General features: G+C 41.4%; 1 protein-coding gene across 4 annotated transcripts in view; it reads right to left on the reverse strand.

Moving 5' to 3' along the window:
* LOC133510263 (cytosolic phospholipase A2 zeta-like) overlaps positions 1-19,161 on the reverse strand; it is a 101,632-nt gene that overhangs the window by 59,987 nt on the left and 22,484 nt on the right. For 3 of the 4 annotated variants that reach the window (XM_061838082.1, XM_061838081.1, XM_061838084.1), the window contains exons 5-17: positions 9,694-9,917; positions 9,097-9,131; positions 8,976-9,012; positions 8,423-8,495; positions 8,217-8,353; positions 7,923-8,054; positions 3,420-3,460; positions 3,290-3,332; positions 2,953-3,007; positions 1,400-1,524; positions 1,164-1,253; positions 295-329; positions 57-195 (exon numbers count right to left, since the gene is read on the reverse strand). In XM_061838082.1, the coding sequence (XP_061694066.1) occupies positions 57-195; positions 295-329; positions 1,164-1,253; positions 1,400-1,524; positions 2,953-3,007; positions 3,290-3,332; positions 3,420-3,460; positions 7,923-8,054; positions 8,217-8,353; positions 8,423-8,495; positions 8,976-9,012; positions 9,097-9,131; positions 9,694-9,894 (1,143 nt within the window). In that variant the 5' untranslated portion in view covers positions 9,895-9,917. The remainder of the gene's footprint in view (positions 1-56; positions 196-294; positions 330-1,163; positions 1,254-1,399; positions 1,525-2,952; positions 3,008-3,289; positions 3,333-3,419; positions 3,461-7,922; positions 8,055-8,216; positions 8,354-8,422; positions 8,496-8,975; positions 9,013-9,096; positions 9,132-9,693; positions 9,918-19,161) is intronic. The other variant, XM_061838083.1, reaches the window with a different exon arrangement.

Genomic DNA, 19,161 nt, shown 5'->3' on the forward strand with positions numbered 1-19,161 from the left:
AATTGTACTTAAAGTCAAGGATGTACCATTTACTCCATATCATAACAGTGCTGTACCTGGTCCAGTGATGGTGGAGAGTCAAGGCCAAAGAGCTTTTGCATATTCTCCCTGACAATGAGCTTTCTCTTCTTCAAATACTCTTTCTCTTGCTGTGGAATGTCAAAATCCAGATGAACTGCAATTTGGTCATCAACGCTGCAGATTATCATGGGGAAAAAACAGTTTTGAAATACAGTTAATCGAGATTGCATACTTTAATATTGAGAGAGCAAAGAAATAAAGAAGGATGATTACCATTCATGTGTCTCCACAATTAAATCTACTGTATCCTGTAGTGGAGGGGAAACACCAGTTGTTACAATTTATTTTTTACTTACTTACTTAATTTACTCATACTATAAACATATCCATCATACTTTTCATTAGCATTCATACATATACATATAATACCATTGTGTGTGTGTGTGTGTGTGTGTATATATATATATATCCCACATCCTAAAAACATGCATTAATCGGATACTCTGGATGTACCCTGCCTCTTGCCTGTTGACTGCTGGGATAGGCTCCAGCACTCCTGCGAACCTTGTGATGATCAGCAGCTCAGAAAATGAATGGATGGATGGATGGACGTATTCTGTTTTTTATTTGTTTAGCACAACATCCTAACTTCATTAGAAATGTGTGATATGGGAATTGGTAATATGATGATATGATATATATTTCTTCTTCAGGTTGCTTTCCGACCATCTCGATGAGATGTGGCTGTGCTCTTGTGGGAATGTGTCGGTCTCCCACTCCTGGCAAGTTTCACTACTGTTGCATGTTCTCCCTGTGCCTGAGTGGGTATTCTCCGGGCACTCCAGTTTCCTTCCACATCCCAAAAAACATGCATGGTAGGTTAAGTGGCCACTCGAAATTGTCCATTGGTGTGAATGTGACTGCGAGTGGTTGGTTGTTTCTATGTGCCCTGTGATTGGCTGGCAAACAGTTCAGGGTGCACCCTGCCTCCTGCCCAAAAATAGCTGCAAATATAATATTATTACCACCATTACTTCTACCACTTTTATTGTTCACTTTATAATTTCCACACTTCACAGTAATGATGCTGTTTGAAATTGTATTGGATCATCATGGATTTTAATACACAAATTATTGCTTACTTTATCAATGACAAGGGACACTTTGCTAGTATGTTCAGGTGGAAGTGGTTGAAGTCTTGTAGAACTTGAGGTGGGATCAACAGCAGAAGACTGAAAGACAATAAACAGGGATATTATGGAGCCTAATCTTATCTAACCAATACAAACACAACATACAGACTGACTATAAATACAGTGAATTTCTTTGACAGAACTGATAATCCATCACTAGTTATATTATCTGTGCAACAACTCACTGCCACTCCAAGTTCAGTTTCCAAATCTCTGTTAATGTAGAATCTGAGCTTGGTGAGTTCCTTCGCCGAGAAACTCTGATTCTCAGGATAGGCACCATGAAGCTTGAGAATTTTGCCCAGAAAATCTATCAAAAGCATGAAAAAAAATCTTGATTGCTTTATGTTTAATGATCAAGGATATACTGTACTGGTATCTACAAAAACATCTTTGTATTGGTTGTGAAAGTTTGTCGTAAGTTAAAAAAATAGCCACCAGTGTTAGCAATCATCACGTCAATTTTTTTAATTCTCCTCACCATTCTATATCAAAACAGTTCTTAAAGGGCCACTGTCATGAAATTCATGATTTTTAGTATGTTATTAATGAAAAAACGGCAGCCGACATGGACCCATGTGTTTTTTCACCACAAAACATGATTTTGACGTATACGGCTTTTTGTAACTTCCGCATGAAAATCCTCTCGAGGGATTTGTTTTTGATTAGAAGCAGGAAGTGACGTACATGGCAGGACCGCCCTCAAGTGGACTTGTTTGTTTCTATTAGTTTTACCTCCAGGAAGGTAGCTTGTTGTTCTTTTGTGTTAGCCAAAATATCGGCTTGTTGCATTGCTGGACATTACTTGAACACTCGGGAGGATGGATTTACCCTTCATAAGTTTGCAAGAGAGTTTTGTCATGAAAAATGGATTGCACTGGTGCAATGGACGAGAGCTTCGTGGGTTCCAAAAGACAGGTAGGTACGTAACGTAACATAACAAAAATCCTCGTATGTATGACAGGCGTGCTAAATGTGTTGATGTGTGCATCGGATGGCGTCGGGCTCCCCAACGACGGCTGCTGCTTTACCTCGCCCGTGAAGGCTGCTCGTAGGCTCGTGGACGGCGGCAGCTCTGAACAATGCACTCACCCGCGTGCGACGACAACGCCGTAAAGCAGCCCGGCTTGGCTCCGTGATAAGCCACCTCGGTGCCGAAGCCGAGCCTCGATGGCTCATCTCCGCCGCGGATATGGATCGGACGGGTAGGCGGTTTGGCCGTGATCGCATATAATCTGAATATGGCTCAAAACAATAGGGTAATATTGCCCCGGTAACTTCACTTGTTGTGTGTTGTTCTCTTCTTTGAAAAGAGCTTCTGTGTCAGAAGGGGCGTGTTTGTCTCCCAGGGTCCACCGCGTGTTTTCAATGGCGAATGCCCGGGGTGACGTCACGGAGAGGGGATGCAGCCAATATGGCGACCACTTGGATGTTGTCAAATGACACTTCTGGAACTTTGCGCATGGATGACGCGCTCTCCGCTCATTTATTTTTTTTGTATAGACATTGAAGTGAAAGTTATATGTATTTTTCATTATAATATCTATTTTAGAATGTTTATATGGATGACACATATTTAATGTTAAAATTCACGTCACAAATGTGATTGATCCAATATCAAATTGAGTCATGACAAGTGCAAACTTTAACAAGTCTTATGTATCATTGAGAAAGAAAAAAATTGCACATTCCACTCTCATTTATTTGGCTAGGCAGACACGAACATACGGTACAATACCAGAATTGTTGAGAAGGTTGTCAACACTGATGTCCAAAACAGTGAATGGGGCAGCCTAAAAGGGAAGATGGATTAGAAATTCTAATAAGTATTACTGAACATGTACACTTGATATGTAGATATTTGACTTTACAATATATATTTTTTTCTTCTGATTTGTTGCTGCCCAGTGTAGTGTAGTTAAATTATGTGCAAATTGATCATCTGCTCATTTCAGGGGTTTCATGTGTTCAGAGAACATACACAGTCAAACCGGAATTAATCATTTGAAATGTAAACGTAAAGACACGGCCGCTTATTGTGCTGAACACATAATGGTGCTATTGACATGTCTTACCAGGAGGATGCCATTACTGAGATAGTCACACGAGGGCTCCTCACTAAAATTGAACAAAGAGACTTAATAAAATGCTGTATTTCTCAAAATTGAGAGTAAATATTTTATCTCTATGTTCAACGTTTATCACCTGTGGATCATCTCAAACTGAATCAAAATGTAGTCTTTTGTCTGAAAAAAAAAAAAAAGTTCAGGTTTGTTAGCATGACAGAAATGCATCAACGACAAAGGAGCATCATACTATGATCCGTTTTGTTGGCTATAGAGATCATGCACGTGACGTCACCGTTTTTACGATGCCATATTGCCGGTCAAACAAACTTGCTCGGCAGTGCAGGAGTCGCTGAACTGGCAAGCAGATTTTTCACAGTATCCGAGACCTGTTGGTTGTCACAATGGACGAGACAGTTCTTCATAGATATCATTCTATTTAATACCAGCTGAAAAGACCAGAAAAGATCGATGGATTTTGGCAACTAAACGGAATGGATGGTGCCAAATGAAACAAACGCCTATATAGAGATAATTTCATTTCAGGTAGGAATTATTCTTCTCAATCTCAAATTATTAAAAAGTATTTATAATGCCAAGTTGACTCACTTGAGAACAATACGTATTTAAAAAAATAAATTGTCACAGAGAGGTTTACGGAGGAGACGACTCCCTGTCCCATTTTTTTCCCCACCAATCATAGTTTGGTATTTGTATTGGAAAAATCTGAGTGGGTCCATCACTATGTGGGATTTTTTCCTGATTGAGAACAGATCAAGGGAGATTGTATACTTTAATTGGGTCTGTATCTAGCCTCTGAAACAAAGCATTAGAAACTAAGTATTTGTATGCATTGAGACTTTTATCCACTTTCAAACTCTTCTGTGTCAATCTCGACGACTTCTTCACCGGATACAGGTGTATATCCAGTTGTCCAAGATAGGGAAGTGAATTAACAGTCAAATTTCTTTTTGGCAAATGCGTTGTCATGTTATATTGTATAACAAATAGACGAGGCATATTTCAAAGCATTCAATCTTTACTTCCACGTTGTAGAACACGTACCAGTAAACTGCTCTCAAGTTACTTCCGCATCTCCCCCACTCCACTTGCTGCCAAGTATATATTAAATCTTTGCTTGAAACGTTTCCAGTTATCTGCAAGATTACAAGTCAGCTGGATGGCGCTAGTTGGACTTAGCTTATCCATGATCGTATGTGAGGTAAGTTACCGGAACTCCAGAGCTTTTCGTTGTTGGTTAATTTCCAATTCAGGGACGGGATCCTTTTCTGCTTGTCCAATCTGTCGCTGTCACCGTGGAAGTAAAGATTGAATGCTTTGAAATACGCCTCATCTATTTGTTATATAATACAACAGAACAACACAGCGAAAACATCGACTTCGGCATTAAAAATGGATCCTCTATGCCAAGTGTCTCTAATTTTTCCACGTACCTTTGTTTATTATCACCTTCTAAATATTTAACAGTATCAGACAAAACTCTTGGTTTTGTGCTACCAGACAGATTTTCATTTTGTCTCAATGGAATTAATTTTCAACAATGCTTTGTTTGACTGGCAATATGGCAGCGTAAATAAAAATCATGTGATGTTATAACGTAGGCGCTCAATCTCTATACACAAACCAAAACCAAGACAATGATTGGTTGACACAACATCAACAGATGTGATTTTTCCATTTACAGGCGGAATTCTGTCTTTTTAAATTGCATAGATAAAAAAAATATATATATTTTCCATTTTTCAGAAATATTCTGACCGTACCCCGTGCCAGAATCCACACTTGTTCATTTTCCGATCTGACTTTTGCAAGCAAGGCGGAAAATTTTATGGGGCTATTTGCAGTCACAGTGATATGATGGGTGCCATCGCACACGCAAATCTGCACAGTCGAGCATGAAAAATCACACGTGTAAAATTTGTTACCAGTAGAAATATATAGATATTGAAAGATGTCGCTAATTTTACGTCATCTTGACCAATGCAATTGCTCACTTGTCGCACATTCTCAGCGCACGTGAAAACCGCAGAAGCACACGGTCTGCTGCTCGGCCTACTTCTACTGCCTAGTGTACCTTACACTGCCCCCCTCTGGCTCTTAAATGGCTACACTCATAATTACAAACACCGTCCACCACCAGTGCTTTAGTTAGCAACACAGTCTGGGCAACGTAGAGTAAAGAGAGTTAGGCATGCTGCTTATGTTTACTCTTGATAATAATGGTAAAAAAAAAAAAAAAAAAAAAAGTGCTGTTGCTTTAATGAATGTTGGGGTATGTGAGTAATAGGAGAAAAAGTGTTGAGACTGGACATGATTTTCTCTTTTTTGAGTAAAAGAGGTCTGGTTTGACCCCAAAGTAGAAAGGGTTACAGGATGAGAGGTTGAATGAAAAATGAAACAAAGTTGGAAGTGACCTTTCAAATTTATAGTTCATAGTTGGCTTGGTTTTGTCAGCAATGTGTTTTTTTTGTTTCTTGACATTTTCATTGTAAGTTTGCAAAAACAATATTGTTCTTAAAAATGTTCTGATGGGAATGTAAATGCTGTAATCTGAAACTTTGAATGAGCCATGCAGCTTCAATGGATGACACTGATCTGACTGTGGTGCATACCTCTGATATTGCTCACAGTGGTCAATGGGAGCGCTCACGGGCTTAGTGTGTCTGCTCAGACACGAGGTGAGAATTCAGAAGTAATTGAAAAAAAAATTCTGCATTATTTATTGATAACGAGACTTCTTCTTCTTCTTTTCCTTTTGGCTTGTCCCATTAGGGGTCGCCACAGCGTGTCATCTTTTTCTATCTAAGCCTATCACGTGCATTCTCCTCTCTCACACCCACTGTCCTCATGTCCTCCCTCACAACATCCATCAACCTTTCCTTTGGTCTTCCTCTTGCTCTTTTGCCTGGCAGCTCCATCCTCAGCACCCTTCTACCAACATACTCACTCTCTCGCTTCTGAGCATGTCCAAACCATCGAAGTTTGCTCTCTCTCACCTTGTCTCCAAAACATACAATTTTGGCTGTCTCTCTAATGAGCTCATTTCTAATCCTATCCAACCTGTTTACATCAAGTGAGAACCTCAGAATCTTCATTTGTGCTACTTCCAGTTCTGCTTCCTGTTGTTTCTTTAGAGCCACCGTCACTAATCCGTACATCATGGCGGGACTCACCATTGTTTTATAAACTTTGTCCTTCATCCTGGCGAGTACTCTTCTGTCACATAGAACACCAGACACCTCCCGCCAACTGTTCCACCCCGCTTGCACCTGTTTCTTCACTTCCTTACAACACTCTCCATTGCTCTGCATGATTGACCCCAAGTATTTGAAGTCGTCCAGCTTCGCTATCTCTTCTCCCTGGAGCTTCACATTCCCTCCTCCGGCCCTCGCATTCACGAAGATATATTCTGTTTTACTACAGCTAATCTTCATTCCTCTCCTTTCCAGTGCATACCTCCATCTTTCTAACTGTTCCATGCTTTCACATCATGGTCCAAGGGGAATCTAGTCTAACCTCGTCTTTCAGCCTATACATTACTACCGCAAACAGTAAGGGGCTCAGTGCGGAACCCTGATGCAGTCCCACCTCTACCTTAAATTCTTCTGACACACCAACGGCACATCTCACGCTGTTCTGCTACCCTCATACATGTCCTGCATGATATTCAATTATTTAAAAAAAATACCTTTTTAATTACTTCGACGACCTATTGTACATACAGATATTTATACTTAGTATAAATTTGATGTAGTCTGTGAGAAACGATTCTCATATGAAAGTACATTACATTATCCAATTTCTATTCTTTGCCTAATATGTATCGTCTATATTTTTGAAGGGAAAACTTTTCATTGCCTTGGAGCTGAAGGAAAGGGAATGTTTTGATTTTGACTGTTTGAATGCATGGAAATTAGAGCAATTTGAAGTCTTCCTCTTTATCATTTCTTTCGTGGCAGGAAAGTTTCTGGTCCATCGAAAGGCCTTATTTTTGGGGAAAGTCATTCATCGAAGTACAGCAATATACAAAGTGAATGTACTGATAACGAAACATGGTGTTAATAATTGTTGATTCATGCGTTTCAATTTTTACAAAAACAAGAAATTAAAACGTTTTTGAATGGATATTAAAGCACGCTTGCATTGCATGACGCAAATCTGAATTGGATTTAGTTTTACTTCTAGATGAAGAGAGAAGAGAAGAGATGAATTTGTATTTGAATGTGTAATTTTTGGGGGTAAAGGTATGCACCTAAATAATGAACGATCAGATTGTGCACATTTTGAAAACAGAATAGCATTTATTTATAGATGTACTAGATATATTTCATTCACAATACAATTTATAAAACTTGCACATTAAAATTGGTGGTCATCCTTTGATCATGCTTGCTGCCCCCAGGTCCCTGGCTATTTTTCAGTCTTTTTTCGTTCAGTCAAATCACATGCCTGAATCAAGACCAAGACTAGGTTAAAGCCTCAACAGTAAGTGTGGTATCTACAAAATGGTAGTGAGGTGACTGGGACTGAGTACACCTCCAGTGTCAAATTACGATGATGCAGCAATTTGAATGAGTTTGAGATGAGACTGAGATTCCCAAAAAGTATTGTTTGAATTTACCTCAGAATTTAAGTTGAATGCAATTCTTTCTTTCTTCCCAAACGTGAGGTTGCTGAGATCAAACAGAACGGTTGAAATGTGATCATCGTGTGAAACGGGGTCCTCGTCGTGTAACTTGATCTCTAAAACATTCTGCGGAACATTGGGGATTCTTATTATTCACAGTTTGCAGTCACAAAATCATCTTCTGCTCTGTTTTTCAAATGTAACAAACCCCCCAGACTTCAGAATAAGATTTTACAATAAAACGGTCCCTCCATTAATCTGATGTCTGTTGATTTTCGATGGACTTACTTTCAGATGGGAGGGGATTCTGAAGGTGAATGTTTCATTCCACTCTGGATTGCATTTATTGTGCACTGTTGTCGTGTTGAAAGCACTTGCAGTCGCCGTAGGAAGACAAAGAGTGACATAGTAGTCTGACTCTGAAACTAGAATATAAATTAACCATGGAGAGTCAGTTTGACATTCAAAATACATGAAGAGAGTGGTGTACTCACAGTAATCTTTAGAAGAGCTTGTTTTGGCTTTTAGTATTGTAACATTTAATTTCCAGTAAGAAACAATTTCTTTCTGTTCAACAACAGAAAAAAAATTACCAACTGAAAAACTACAGCATATGCTTGCATGTGGATTTACTTAGGATTTGTGAATAAAATGACAACATAACATAACCTCAGAGATTTCAGCGCAACATAGAGAAATCAACATAGTTGACCACATTGTTATTTTATAGTATCTACATTATTCAAGCATTTCAGTTTGCAGTTTAATAGAAGTGAAACAAAATAAGTCACTGGGGTTTAAACAGAAAGAAAAACACATGAACCCTTCATGCTCAATAACTATATCATGGAATTTTAAGTATTTTCTGCTGTGCACCAAAATCTGATTTACTGTAGCAACAGTAAATGTGGATGTGCCATGACTCCTTGAATTAAAAGGTTTGCCTGACTTGTGCTTAAATAATCTCACATATTAATTAACAATATGCTCATCGCTGTTATAATCACATTCACTTTGCATATTGCTGTACTTCAACGGATGACTTACCCCAAAATGAAGGCCTTTCGAAGGAGCAGAAACTTTCCTGCCACGAAAGAAATGATAAAGAGCAAAACTTACACATTTCTCAAATTTACATGCATTCAAACACTCAAAATCAAAACATTACCTTTCCTTCAGCTCCATGGCAATCCAAAGTTTTCCCTTTAAAGATATAGACGATACATAAAGGTATTAGGCAAAGAATAACCCAAACGTAATGTACTTTGTTATGAGAATCGTCTCTTTCACATACAGACTACATCAAATTTATACTGAGTAAAAATATCAGTGTATACAATAGGTCGCCAAAGTAATTAAAAAGAATGAAATAATTTAATATCATGCATATTTTTCAGGGCAGAACAATGTATTTCAACTCTCGTTGGAGTTAACTTTCCTAAAAGTTTATTATTAATATTTTTAAATTCACGGGAAAAAATGTCAGGTAGCAGATCCAAATATTTATTAAAGAAATATGTACACATTCTTAATCTTAACCTTTTAAAATCAATATTCAACATTTCCAATCAATACAATAACAAACTGTCCCCCCAAAAAGTAAAGAGCAATAATATTGTGAACCTGAGCGCAAACAGCTTAACCAAGACAGAATTTTTCGCCCCATAATTTTTCCCTAATGAGTCACACATACCATACACATTGACACCTGTTAATATAGTATATAACCTCACTTAAAAAAAGAAAAAAATATATATATACTTACATTCATTTTCTGAACTTCAAGTTCTCCCGGGTACAGTTGGACATGGACTACAGTAGTGTTCAAAATAATTGCAGTCCAAAATGACCAACCAGATGACTCAAGGTTTTCAGTATCAAGTGAAGAAAATACGTATTTGAACCCCCTGCTATACTGCAAGTTCTCCCACTTAGAAATCATTGAGGGGTCTGAAATTTTCCTCATAGGTGCACTGTGAGAGAGACAATCTAAAAAGAAAAATCCAGAAATCAGAATATATCATTTTTTAATGATTTGTGTGATACAGATGCAAATAAGTATTTGAACACCTGTCCATCAGCTAGAATTTTGACCCTCAAAGACCTGTTAGTCCGCCTTTAAAAGTCCACCTCCATTCCATGTATTACCCTGAATCAGATGCTATGGTGTTATGTCATTAGCTGCATAAAGACATCTGTCCACCTGATACGATCAGTAAGACTCAAACTTGTAACATGGCCAAGACCTAAGAGCTGTCCAAAGACACCAGTAACAAAATTGTACAACTCCACATGGCTGAAAAGGGGTACGGAGTAATTGCCAAGCCGCTTGGTGAAAAAAGGTCCACTGGTGGAGCAATCATTACAAAATGGCAAAAGCTAAACATGATGGTCAATCTCAATCGGAGTGGAGTCTCATACAAGATATCACTTCGTGGAGTCTCAATGATCCTTAAAAAGGTGAGGAATCAGCCCAGGACTACACAACACGACTTCGTCAATGACCTGATAAGAGCTGGGACCACCGTTTCCAAGGTGACTGTTGCTAATACACTAAAGTTTGAAATCATGCATGGCATGGAAGGTTCCCCTGCTTAAACCAGCACATGTCAAGGCCCGTCTTAAGTTTGCCAATGATCATTTGGATGATACAGAGGAGTCATAGGAGAGCGTTATGTGGTCAGATGAGACGAAAATAGAAGTTTTTGGTCCTAATTCCACGAACCGTGTTTGGACGAAGACAAATGATCAGTTACATCCCACGAACACTAACCCTACTGTGGGGCTGGTAGCATCATGCTTTGATGGTGTTTTTCTACACATTGGACAGGACGACTGCAATGTAATAAGGAGAAGATGACCTTGGCCATGTATTGTGAGATTTTGGGGAACAACCTCTTTCCCTCAGTCAGAGCATTGAAGATGGGTCATGGCTGGGTCTTTCAACATGACAATTGACACGAAGCACACCGCCAGGAAATCCAATGAGTGGCTCTGTAAGAAGCATATTAAGGTTCTGGTGTAGCCTAGCCAGTCTCCAGACTTAAACCCAATAGAAAATCTTTGGAGGGAGCTTAAACTCCGTGTTTCTCAGTGACATCCCAGAAACCTGTCTGATCTACAGAAGATCTGTGTGGAGGAGTCGCCCAAAATCCCTCTTTCAGTGTGTGCAAACCTGGTGAACAACTACAAGAAACATTTGACCTCCATAATTGCAAACAAAGGCTAGAGTACCAAATATTAACATTAGTTTTCTCACGTGTTCAAATACTTATTTGCAGCTGTATTAGACAAATAAATCGTTAAAAAATCATACATTGGGAATTCTGGATTTTGTTTTTAGATTATCTCTCTCACAGTGGACATGCACCAACAATGAAAATTTCAGTCCCCTCCATGATTTCTAAATTGGGAACTTGCAATATAGCAATGTTGTTCAAATACTTATTTTCTTCACTGTATTTTTTATTGCTCCATGTGCTAAAAGTGATCAGTAGATTCAGTAGATTCTCAGAAAAGCAGCAAGACCCACTATTCATAATATAGTAAACACATGCTTAAGGCTGTGTGAAAGTAGGCAATTTGTTGAAAGTGGTGTGTTCAAACAAATTGTCTGCCATTGACTTTACAAACTCAAAACTATTTTGTACATTTTTTTCCTAGTACTCACCAATCCTTTCAATCACTAAACTAACATTTAGTTATATCACCACAGTTTTTTTATAACCGCTTCACATCTGTGTGGCATGGAGTCAACCAACTTGTGGCAACTTTCACCTGTTATTCCACTGAAAGATTCCTTAATGCCATTCCACAATTCATTTACGTTTACATTTTTCACAAAATTGATTACCTCAAAAATTGAATGCCACACTGATATATTTTGAAAATACCCTTTTCAACAAATTGCCCAATTGCACACCCTTAAGTGTGTGTATTTCATGAATGCTTGGATTTGTTGGTTTTCCGAGAATCTACTGCACCTATTGGTAACTGGTTTGACATCTAGCAAAAAAAAAAAAAAAAAACCCCAAAAAAACAATGAAAACGTGGATTAATCTGGTTAGTCATGTTGGCCTGCTGTTATTTTGAACACTACTGTCTGCACCCCTATGACGAATACAAATATTAGATTTCTGTTTCCCTTGCCCGGACGCGGGTGATCAGGGTTCCCCTCTGGAGTCAGGCCTGGAGTTGGGGCTCGAAGGCAAGCACCTGCTGGCTAGGCCTGCACCCATGGGGCTTGGCCAGGCACAAACCGAAAGGGTAATAAAGTCCCCCTGACCATGGGCTCACCACCTGTGAGAGGGACCATAGGGGTCGGGTGCGATGTGAGCTGGGCGGTGGCCACAGGCGGGGATCTTCATGATCCGGAAAATAGCTCTAGGGACATGGAATGTCATGTCTTTAGCAGGGAAGGAAACTGAGTTGTGCATGAGGTCAAGAATTTCCGACTAGATATAGTCGGACTCGCTTCTACGCACCGCTTGGGCTCTGGTACCAGTCCTCTTGAGGGGGGTTGGACTCTGTTCCACTCTGGAGTTGCCCATGGCAGGTCTGGGCATACTTATTGCCTCCTGGCTTGGTGACTGTACATTGGGGTTTACCCCGGTGGATGAGAGGGTAGCCTCCCTCTGGCTAGGTGCAGGGGTCCTGATTGTTGTTTATGCCTATGCACCAAACAGTTCAGCACTCCTTCTGGGGAATCCATCATTTTGCTGGGGGACTTCAGTCCCCATGCGGGCAGTGACAGTGACACCCGGAACCCCGTGTTTGGGAAGTACACAGAGATACGGTGATACGGACTCATTTCCGGTGTGAGTTGGACTCCGCCAAGGTGCCCTTTGTCACTGATTTTGTTCATGACTTTTATCGACAAAATTTTGACGCACAGCCAAGGTGTAGAGGTTGTCCGGTTTGGTGGCATCAGCATTGAATCTCCCCTCTTAGCAGATGATGTGGTTCTGTTGGCTTCATCAAGACGTGATCTTCAACGCTCACTGGAATGGTACAATGGATTGAATGGAGTTTGAAGAAGTTGGGATGAGAATCAGCACCTTCAAATCTGAGACCATAGTCCTCAGTCGGAATAGGGTAGCGTGCCTTCTCTGGGTTGAGAATGAAATCTTGCCCCAAATGGAGGAGTTCATGTATCTCTGGGTCTTGTTCATGAGTGAGGGAAGAATGGAGCAGGAGATTGACAGGCACATCCGTGCAGCATCTGCAGTGATGCAGACTTTGTATTGGTCCATTGTGATTGTAGGAATAATTGTGATCATAATTATCATACATCTGCTTCCAATCAAAAAATGCTTTGCTCTGCTCTAGATAACGTGGCAGCCTCCTAGCAGGAGATAGCAAGAACAAAAACATCTAATCATTAGAACTGTTAAAACTGCTGCCTGTTAAAGAAATGATGACCACACATGTATTCAGCAATCTTCCACACATGCACACGCACATGAACAAACGTGTACACGTTGTTTCAAACTGTTTTGCTTGTTGTCTCCTTTTTGTAACATCCATGTAAATAAGGGGTGTCTTAAAACTAAATAAATAGAAGTGCTGAGGAGAGGATAATCAGAGAGTGCAGTGGTGAATTGTACGAGACAGTTCCTCTCCTCTCTCCTTGCGAGACTTGAACTGGTGTCTTTTCTTCCTTTTTTGTCCTGTTTAATGAATGTCTGATTGGTGAACCTAACAGTGATGAAGAGGGAGCTAAATCGAAAAGGAAAGCTCTCAATTTACCAGTCAATCTACCTTCCTACTCTCAACTCTGGTCACAAGCTGTGGGTTGTGACCGAAAGAAAAAGATCCCGGATACAAGTGGCCGAAATAAGTTTTCTCCGCACGGTGTCCGGGCTCTCCCTTAGAGATAGGGTGAGAAGCTTGGTTATCCAGGAGGGAATCAGTGTTGAGCCGCTGCTCCTCCGCATTGAGAGGAGCCAGGTGAGGTGGCTGGGTCATTTGATCCGGATACATCCCAGACGACTCCCTGGTGAGGCATTCTGTCTACACCGGACCAGAAAGAGACCCCGGAGACAACCCAGGCCACACCGGAGAGACTATGTTTCTCGGCTGGCCTTGGAATGCCTCGGTATCCTTCCAGAAGAGCTGGAAGAAGCGGCTGGGGAAAGGGATGTCTGGGTATTCTACTTCCCCCTGTAACCTGGAAAAGCGGTAGAAGATGGATGGATGGACTACTGTATGCCTGCAACTCAGAAAAAATACATCTTCCCTGAAGAAGGAAGATGCAGGAGATAGGCTTAGATGGAATAAGATGACACGCTGTGGTGACCCCTCACGGGACAAGCCGAAAGGAAAAGATGAAGAAGAGGAAAGGTCCAGGAAGGAGGGAGTTTCAGAGCTCTCATGCAACATTCCCAAAGCACCTGAGAAGTGAAAGAATGTTCACATTTTTGGGGCTTGGTGAGGGAGTGGGGGGCGGATGTGGTATTGCAAAACCACTCGAAGTGAGGACAATTGAATAACATAACTATATTTAAACACGTTTTGGTAATTTACCCGTGGCTGGATGTCAAATTTCTTGATTTCCCTCTTCCCTACTGTCAGTGTGCTGATGTCAAACTTGATTGTTTGAATCAAATCATCAAATAGGACGTCCTCATCATACAGCTTAATCTGCAGTGTAGTCTGGGAATAGAAGAGAAAACATTCAAGGCTACTGTTGAAGAAATTGACTTGCAGTTATTGCATTAAATTTGTAATAAGTGAAATCTGAAATCCAATCTCTCATCTTTGTCCCCAGCACACCCTGGAACATCAACTTTTAACAGACCTTGATTTAATGGATATCGGATGTAACAGACAGAGTTTCCAGTTTTCTCTCAAAATCGCGGTTGACAATGTATGTTAATTCCACAATTGATGACTGTTGTTTCCTGGTTATGTGGTGCAATATAGACAGAGACTGGGAGGCATGTATTTGCAGGTTGCAAATACACAATATGAAAACTAACTCCAACTAACAGCCTCCATTGATCTGGTTCCCATCTGTCGTTTGTGCATTAATATATTAATATAATAGTTATAAATAGCAGTTCAGCGTACTAACCCTTTCTGGCATTCTTGGAGGGGTGCTGAAAAGTGCTCCCGCTGGAGACTCCATGGATGACTTCAGTGCTCATTTGGGTAAAGACTGAGAACTGGAACCGCTTAATTGGGAGGATCACAACCCCTAAATCAAAACCTGACCTGTGTTCTATTAATAGATTACTGTGACCATAATAAGACTATGCTCAGGCATAAGGGTGTGGAGATGTGCACTTGGTACCAGAACACTCAAGCAACAGTTCAGAATCAGAATTATATTTATTTCCAAGTATGTCCAAAACAGTGCTTTGTATTTGTCTCCAGTAGTAGGAGCCGCTGAAGTATGCCAAGAGACAGCCATTTGACAGAAAATATTTTTGGGACATAAAAATATAAAAACATACTACCAAGAGTCACTGAGCAATAAAATGTCTCCAGTAATTTGGTAATGCCTCTGGAAATGATGATGATGATTATGGAAATAAAGTTCTCGAGCAATTTAAAGCAATTTGAAATAACTGAGAGCAAATGATGCAGAGATGTCAAGAAATTTAAGCACTTTTAACTTATGAGTAGCGTGATAATCAAATGGGGTCAAATGTGCAAGATGTGCAGATACTTCAAACACGAAGGGCTAGTATTGGTCAACAACAAATATGCTACTCCACTGACCACACAAACAATGTATAAGTGCGCGACAGATATGTGGCAAAAATCTCAAAACCAAATTGGGAGCATTTTACAATGGAAAACTAAGTCATTTTTTTTGCATGGTCTTGTCATTGAGTTCCATCTAGTCATTCTGTGTGGTGTTGTCTTATAATGTGAAGGTATGGGAAGTCAGTGTTTTTGTTTGTTTTTCTTTTTTTTCTACTACCTCTTGTCTTTTTGTCTAGTGTCCTTTACACTGGTCCTGTCGCATCATCTTCCTTTCTATGGAACAACAGATTTTTCTGCCTAACTGTTTGTTCTTCCTGTCCACTTTCTTGATCTTTCTTTTTCTGACTCCATCCGAACATTTTGTTATCTCACTGTTCTGTATTGCTACATGGCTCAAGTCTCTCCTGAGGTCAAAGAGAGTGTTTGCGAGGGCAGAAGCCGCCGCCCCACATGTTGAGACAGGTTTTTGTCATTTACATTTCACTAGTATTCTAGTATATGTGACAACAATCTCAAAACCAAATTGGCAGCATTTTACAATGGAAAGTCAAGTTTATTGTTTAAGTTTATGGTAAGAAGGGAAGACGCGAGGTAGAATATAGTTTGCATTGTTTGATAGTGCTTACCAGAAGGAAAGAGCTAGAAGAGGTGACCAGGATGTGAAGGGTCCAAGAGGATTTTGCATGGTCTTGTCTGAGTTCTGGCAGTGTGCAAGTGTGCCAGGGTGGGTAGGCTTTTTTTTTTTCCCTGGCAGTCCTGATTGTCCATTCCAGACAGAGTTTTTCCTTTTTTTTTAACGACAGCACGAAACCAGACTGTGATGGATAATACAGGACTGATTCCATGACTGTGTCATGATCCTGCCGCTTCAGCACGAGCTGTGCGGGTGTCCGCGCAGGTGCGCTGATTGGAAGGTGTACACCTGCGCCTCATGCAGCCTGATCATGCTATGGATTTATATGACCCCGATGACAACTGGCCGGCGCCAGTTCGTTGAGCTTCATGTCCCGTTCCAGCACTCTCGTATCCCTGATTGAACCTGTGTGTACCGACCTTCGTCCGTTCTCCGACCAACCTTGTAAGCCTGACTCCTTCGATACTTCTGCCTGCGTTGATTGTTCTCCCATGTACCGACTCCTGCCTGTCCGCTCATCTGCTCTCTTCGCCTGACGTCCGAACTACCGCTGCTGCACCGGACTGCCTGCTCGATCGCCGACCTCGGCATATAATAAACGTGTCTCTTCTTGAACTACCTTGCGTCTTCCGAGTTCCTGCATTTGGGTCCTACTCTCGTTCCGATGGGACGTGACAGAACGAACTGGCGCCGGCCAGTTGTCATCGCGGTTATATAAATCCATAGCATGATCAGGCTGCATGAGGCGCAGGTGTACACCTTCCAATCAGCGCACCTGCGCGGACACCTGCACAGCTCGTGCTGAAGCGGCAGGATCATGACAGTCTGCTGTTTAGAACTCCCTCAGCAGGTCCTGTAGCAGTCCATGCTTCCTCATAAACCACAGCATCTACTTCTGGGCCTTTTTGAGGATGGAGCTGACACTATTCTGCCACTTCAGGTCCTTGGGCTGTAATTCTCTGGAACATTCTTACACAGGGCGGTTGGACAGCGTGAGTGACAACTGTGGTGAAGATTGACATCTGAAGTCCACAATCACCTCTACTCTCTTGAGCTACAGCACCCCTGGTTGTGTTGGCCACATCACAATTCCAACCGGTCCACTTCCTATTAATACACAGACTTGTCACCATCTTTGATGAGGCAGATGACTGTGGTGTCAACTGCAAACTTCAGATGTTTGACAGCTGGGTGTGTTGAAGTGCAGTCATTCATGTAGAGAGAAAAGAGCATCAGAAAGTGGAGAAATCGGATAACGGCTCGGATGAGGATCTGGTGGTGCTTGTGGATGAGGTGGCACGCTCCAGTCTTACCTTCTGTTTCCTACCCATCAGGAAGGTGTAAACTTACTGGAGGATGGCAGGAGAGATGCTGAGCTCGAGAAGCATAGAGGAGAGGAGTTATGGGATGATTGCATTAAACACAAAGCTAAAGTCCACTAACAGGATGCTTGTATGTATCCGCATGGCATCAAATTGTTCCAGGATGAAATGCAGTCCCATGTTGATTGTGTCATCCACAGATCTTTTTATTCCATAGGCAAGGGGGACCTGTGAAGCTCTTGAGGTGGTTAAGCATGAGTTGTTCAAAGGGCTTCACGATCACAGATGTCAGAACAACAGGCCTGCAGTCTTTCAGACTCTAGGTTGCTGCAGGATAGTACTCTGCACAGGTCCAGAGATTTATTGAAATAGTGTATGAAGAATGTAGTAAGCTGGTCCATGCAGACTTTGAGGCAGGATGGGAACACAAGGCCTGGGCCTACCATTTTGTATATCTTTTATTGTTTGAAGATACGTCTCACATCCTGTTCGAGGCTGCTCAACGCAGGCGGGGGAGTCAGAAGTGTGATGGTGGTCAGTGGCTGGGTGAGTGTGGGGTGTGAAAGAGCCCTTTTGGAATCTGCAGTAGAACATGTTCAAGTCGTCAGCCTGTCATTTATTGTTTTGTTGTTGGTTAGCGATTGTAATCAACGACAGACTGATTTAGAGTTGTTTCAAAAAGCGTTTTTTCGACCTTTAGATGATCATTTCTCTCTGAGATGTTAATTTCTTTAGTCAGCTGGTTTCTAGCACAATTATACAGGGCCCTATGCCGATTTTGATTGGCATGTTCCTTAGCCTGGTAAAGTGTCTTCAGTTTAGGAGTGCCCCACAGCTTGAGTTATTGAAAGTGGAAAATTACTTTGTGGTTACACACAAATCTTCATAGGAAGTTCATAGTTCATTCCGGCTTCCAGTTGAAGTTTCAAAGGCACTCCAGTCTCTGAAATCGAAACTTATACCTTTGCTTCATTGATCCACTTCACTTTTTTCACCATGGGCTTCACACATTTACAGTAAGTTTTTTTTTAAAATCCGTATTAGGGTATTACGTGAACCAAGCACTGATGTGATGAGCCCAGTTGCATGGGAGTACGTATAGTATGTGTGATTTAGCATAGCATAGGAGTGGCCTATCCATCCATCCATTTTCTACCGCTTTTCCGGGTCGGGTCGCGGGAGAAGTAGCTTCAGCAGGGATAGCGCAGCCATTTTTTCCAACTCTTCCGGAGGGATCCCAGCCGAGAGACATAGTCTCTCCAGTGTGTCCTGTGTCGGCCCCAGGGTCTCTTTCTGGTGGGACATGCCTGGAACACCTCACCAGGGAGGCGTCCAGAAGGCATCCGGATCAGATGCCCCGGCCACCTCATCTGGCTCCTCTCAATGCAGAGGAGCAGCGGCTCGACACTGAGCCCCTCTCGGTTGACCGAGTTTCTCACCCTATCTCTCAGGGAAAACCCGGACACTCAGCGGAGAAACCCATTCTGGCCGCTTGTATCCGGGATCTTGTTCTTTCGGTCATGACCCATAGCTCGTGCCCGTAGGTGAGCGTAGGAACGTAGAT

Source organism: Syngnathoides biaculeatus, chromosome 12 (assembly GCF_019802595.1).
Source record: "Syngnathoides biaculeatus isolate LvHL_M chromosome 12, ASM1980259v1, whole genome shotgun sequence".
Lineage (NCBI taxonomy): Eukaryota > Metazoa > Chordata > Actinopteri > Syngnathiformes > Syngnathidae > Syngnathoides > Syngnathoides biaculeatus.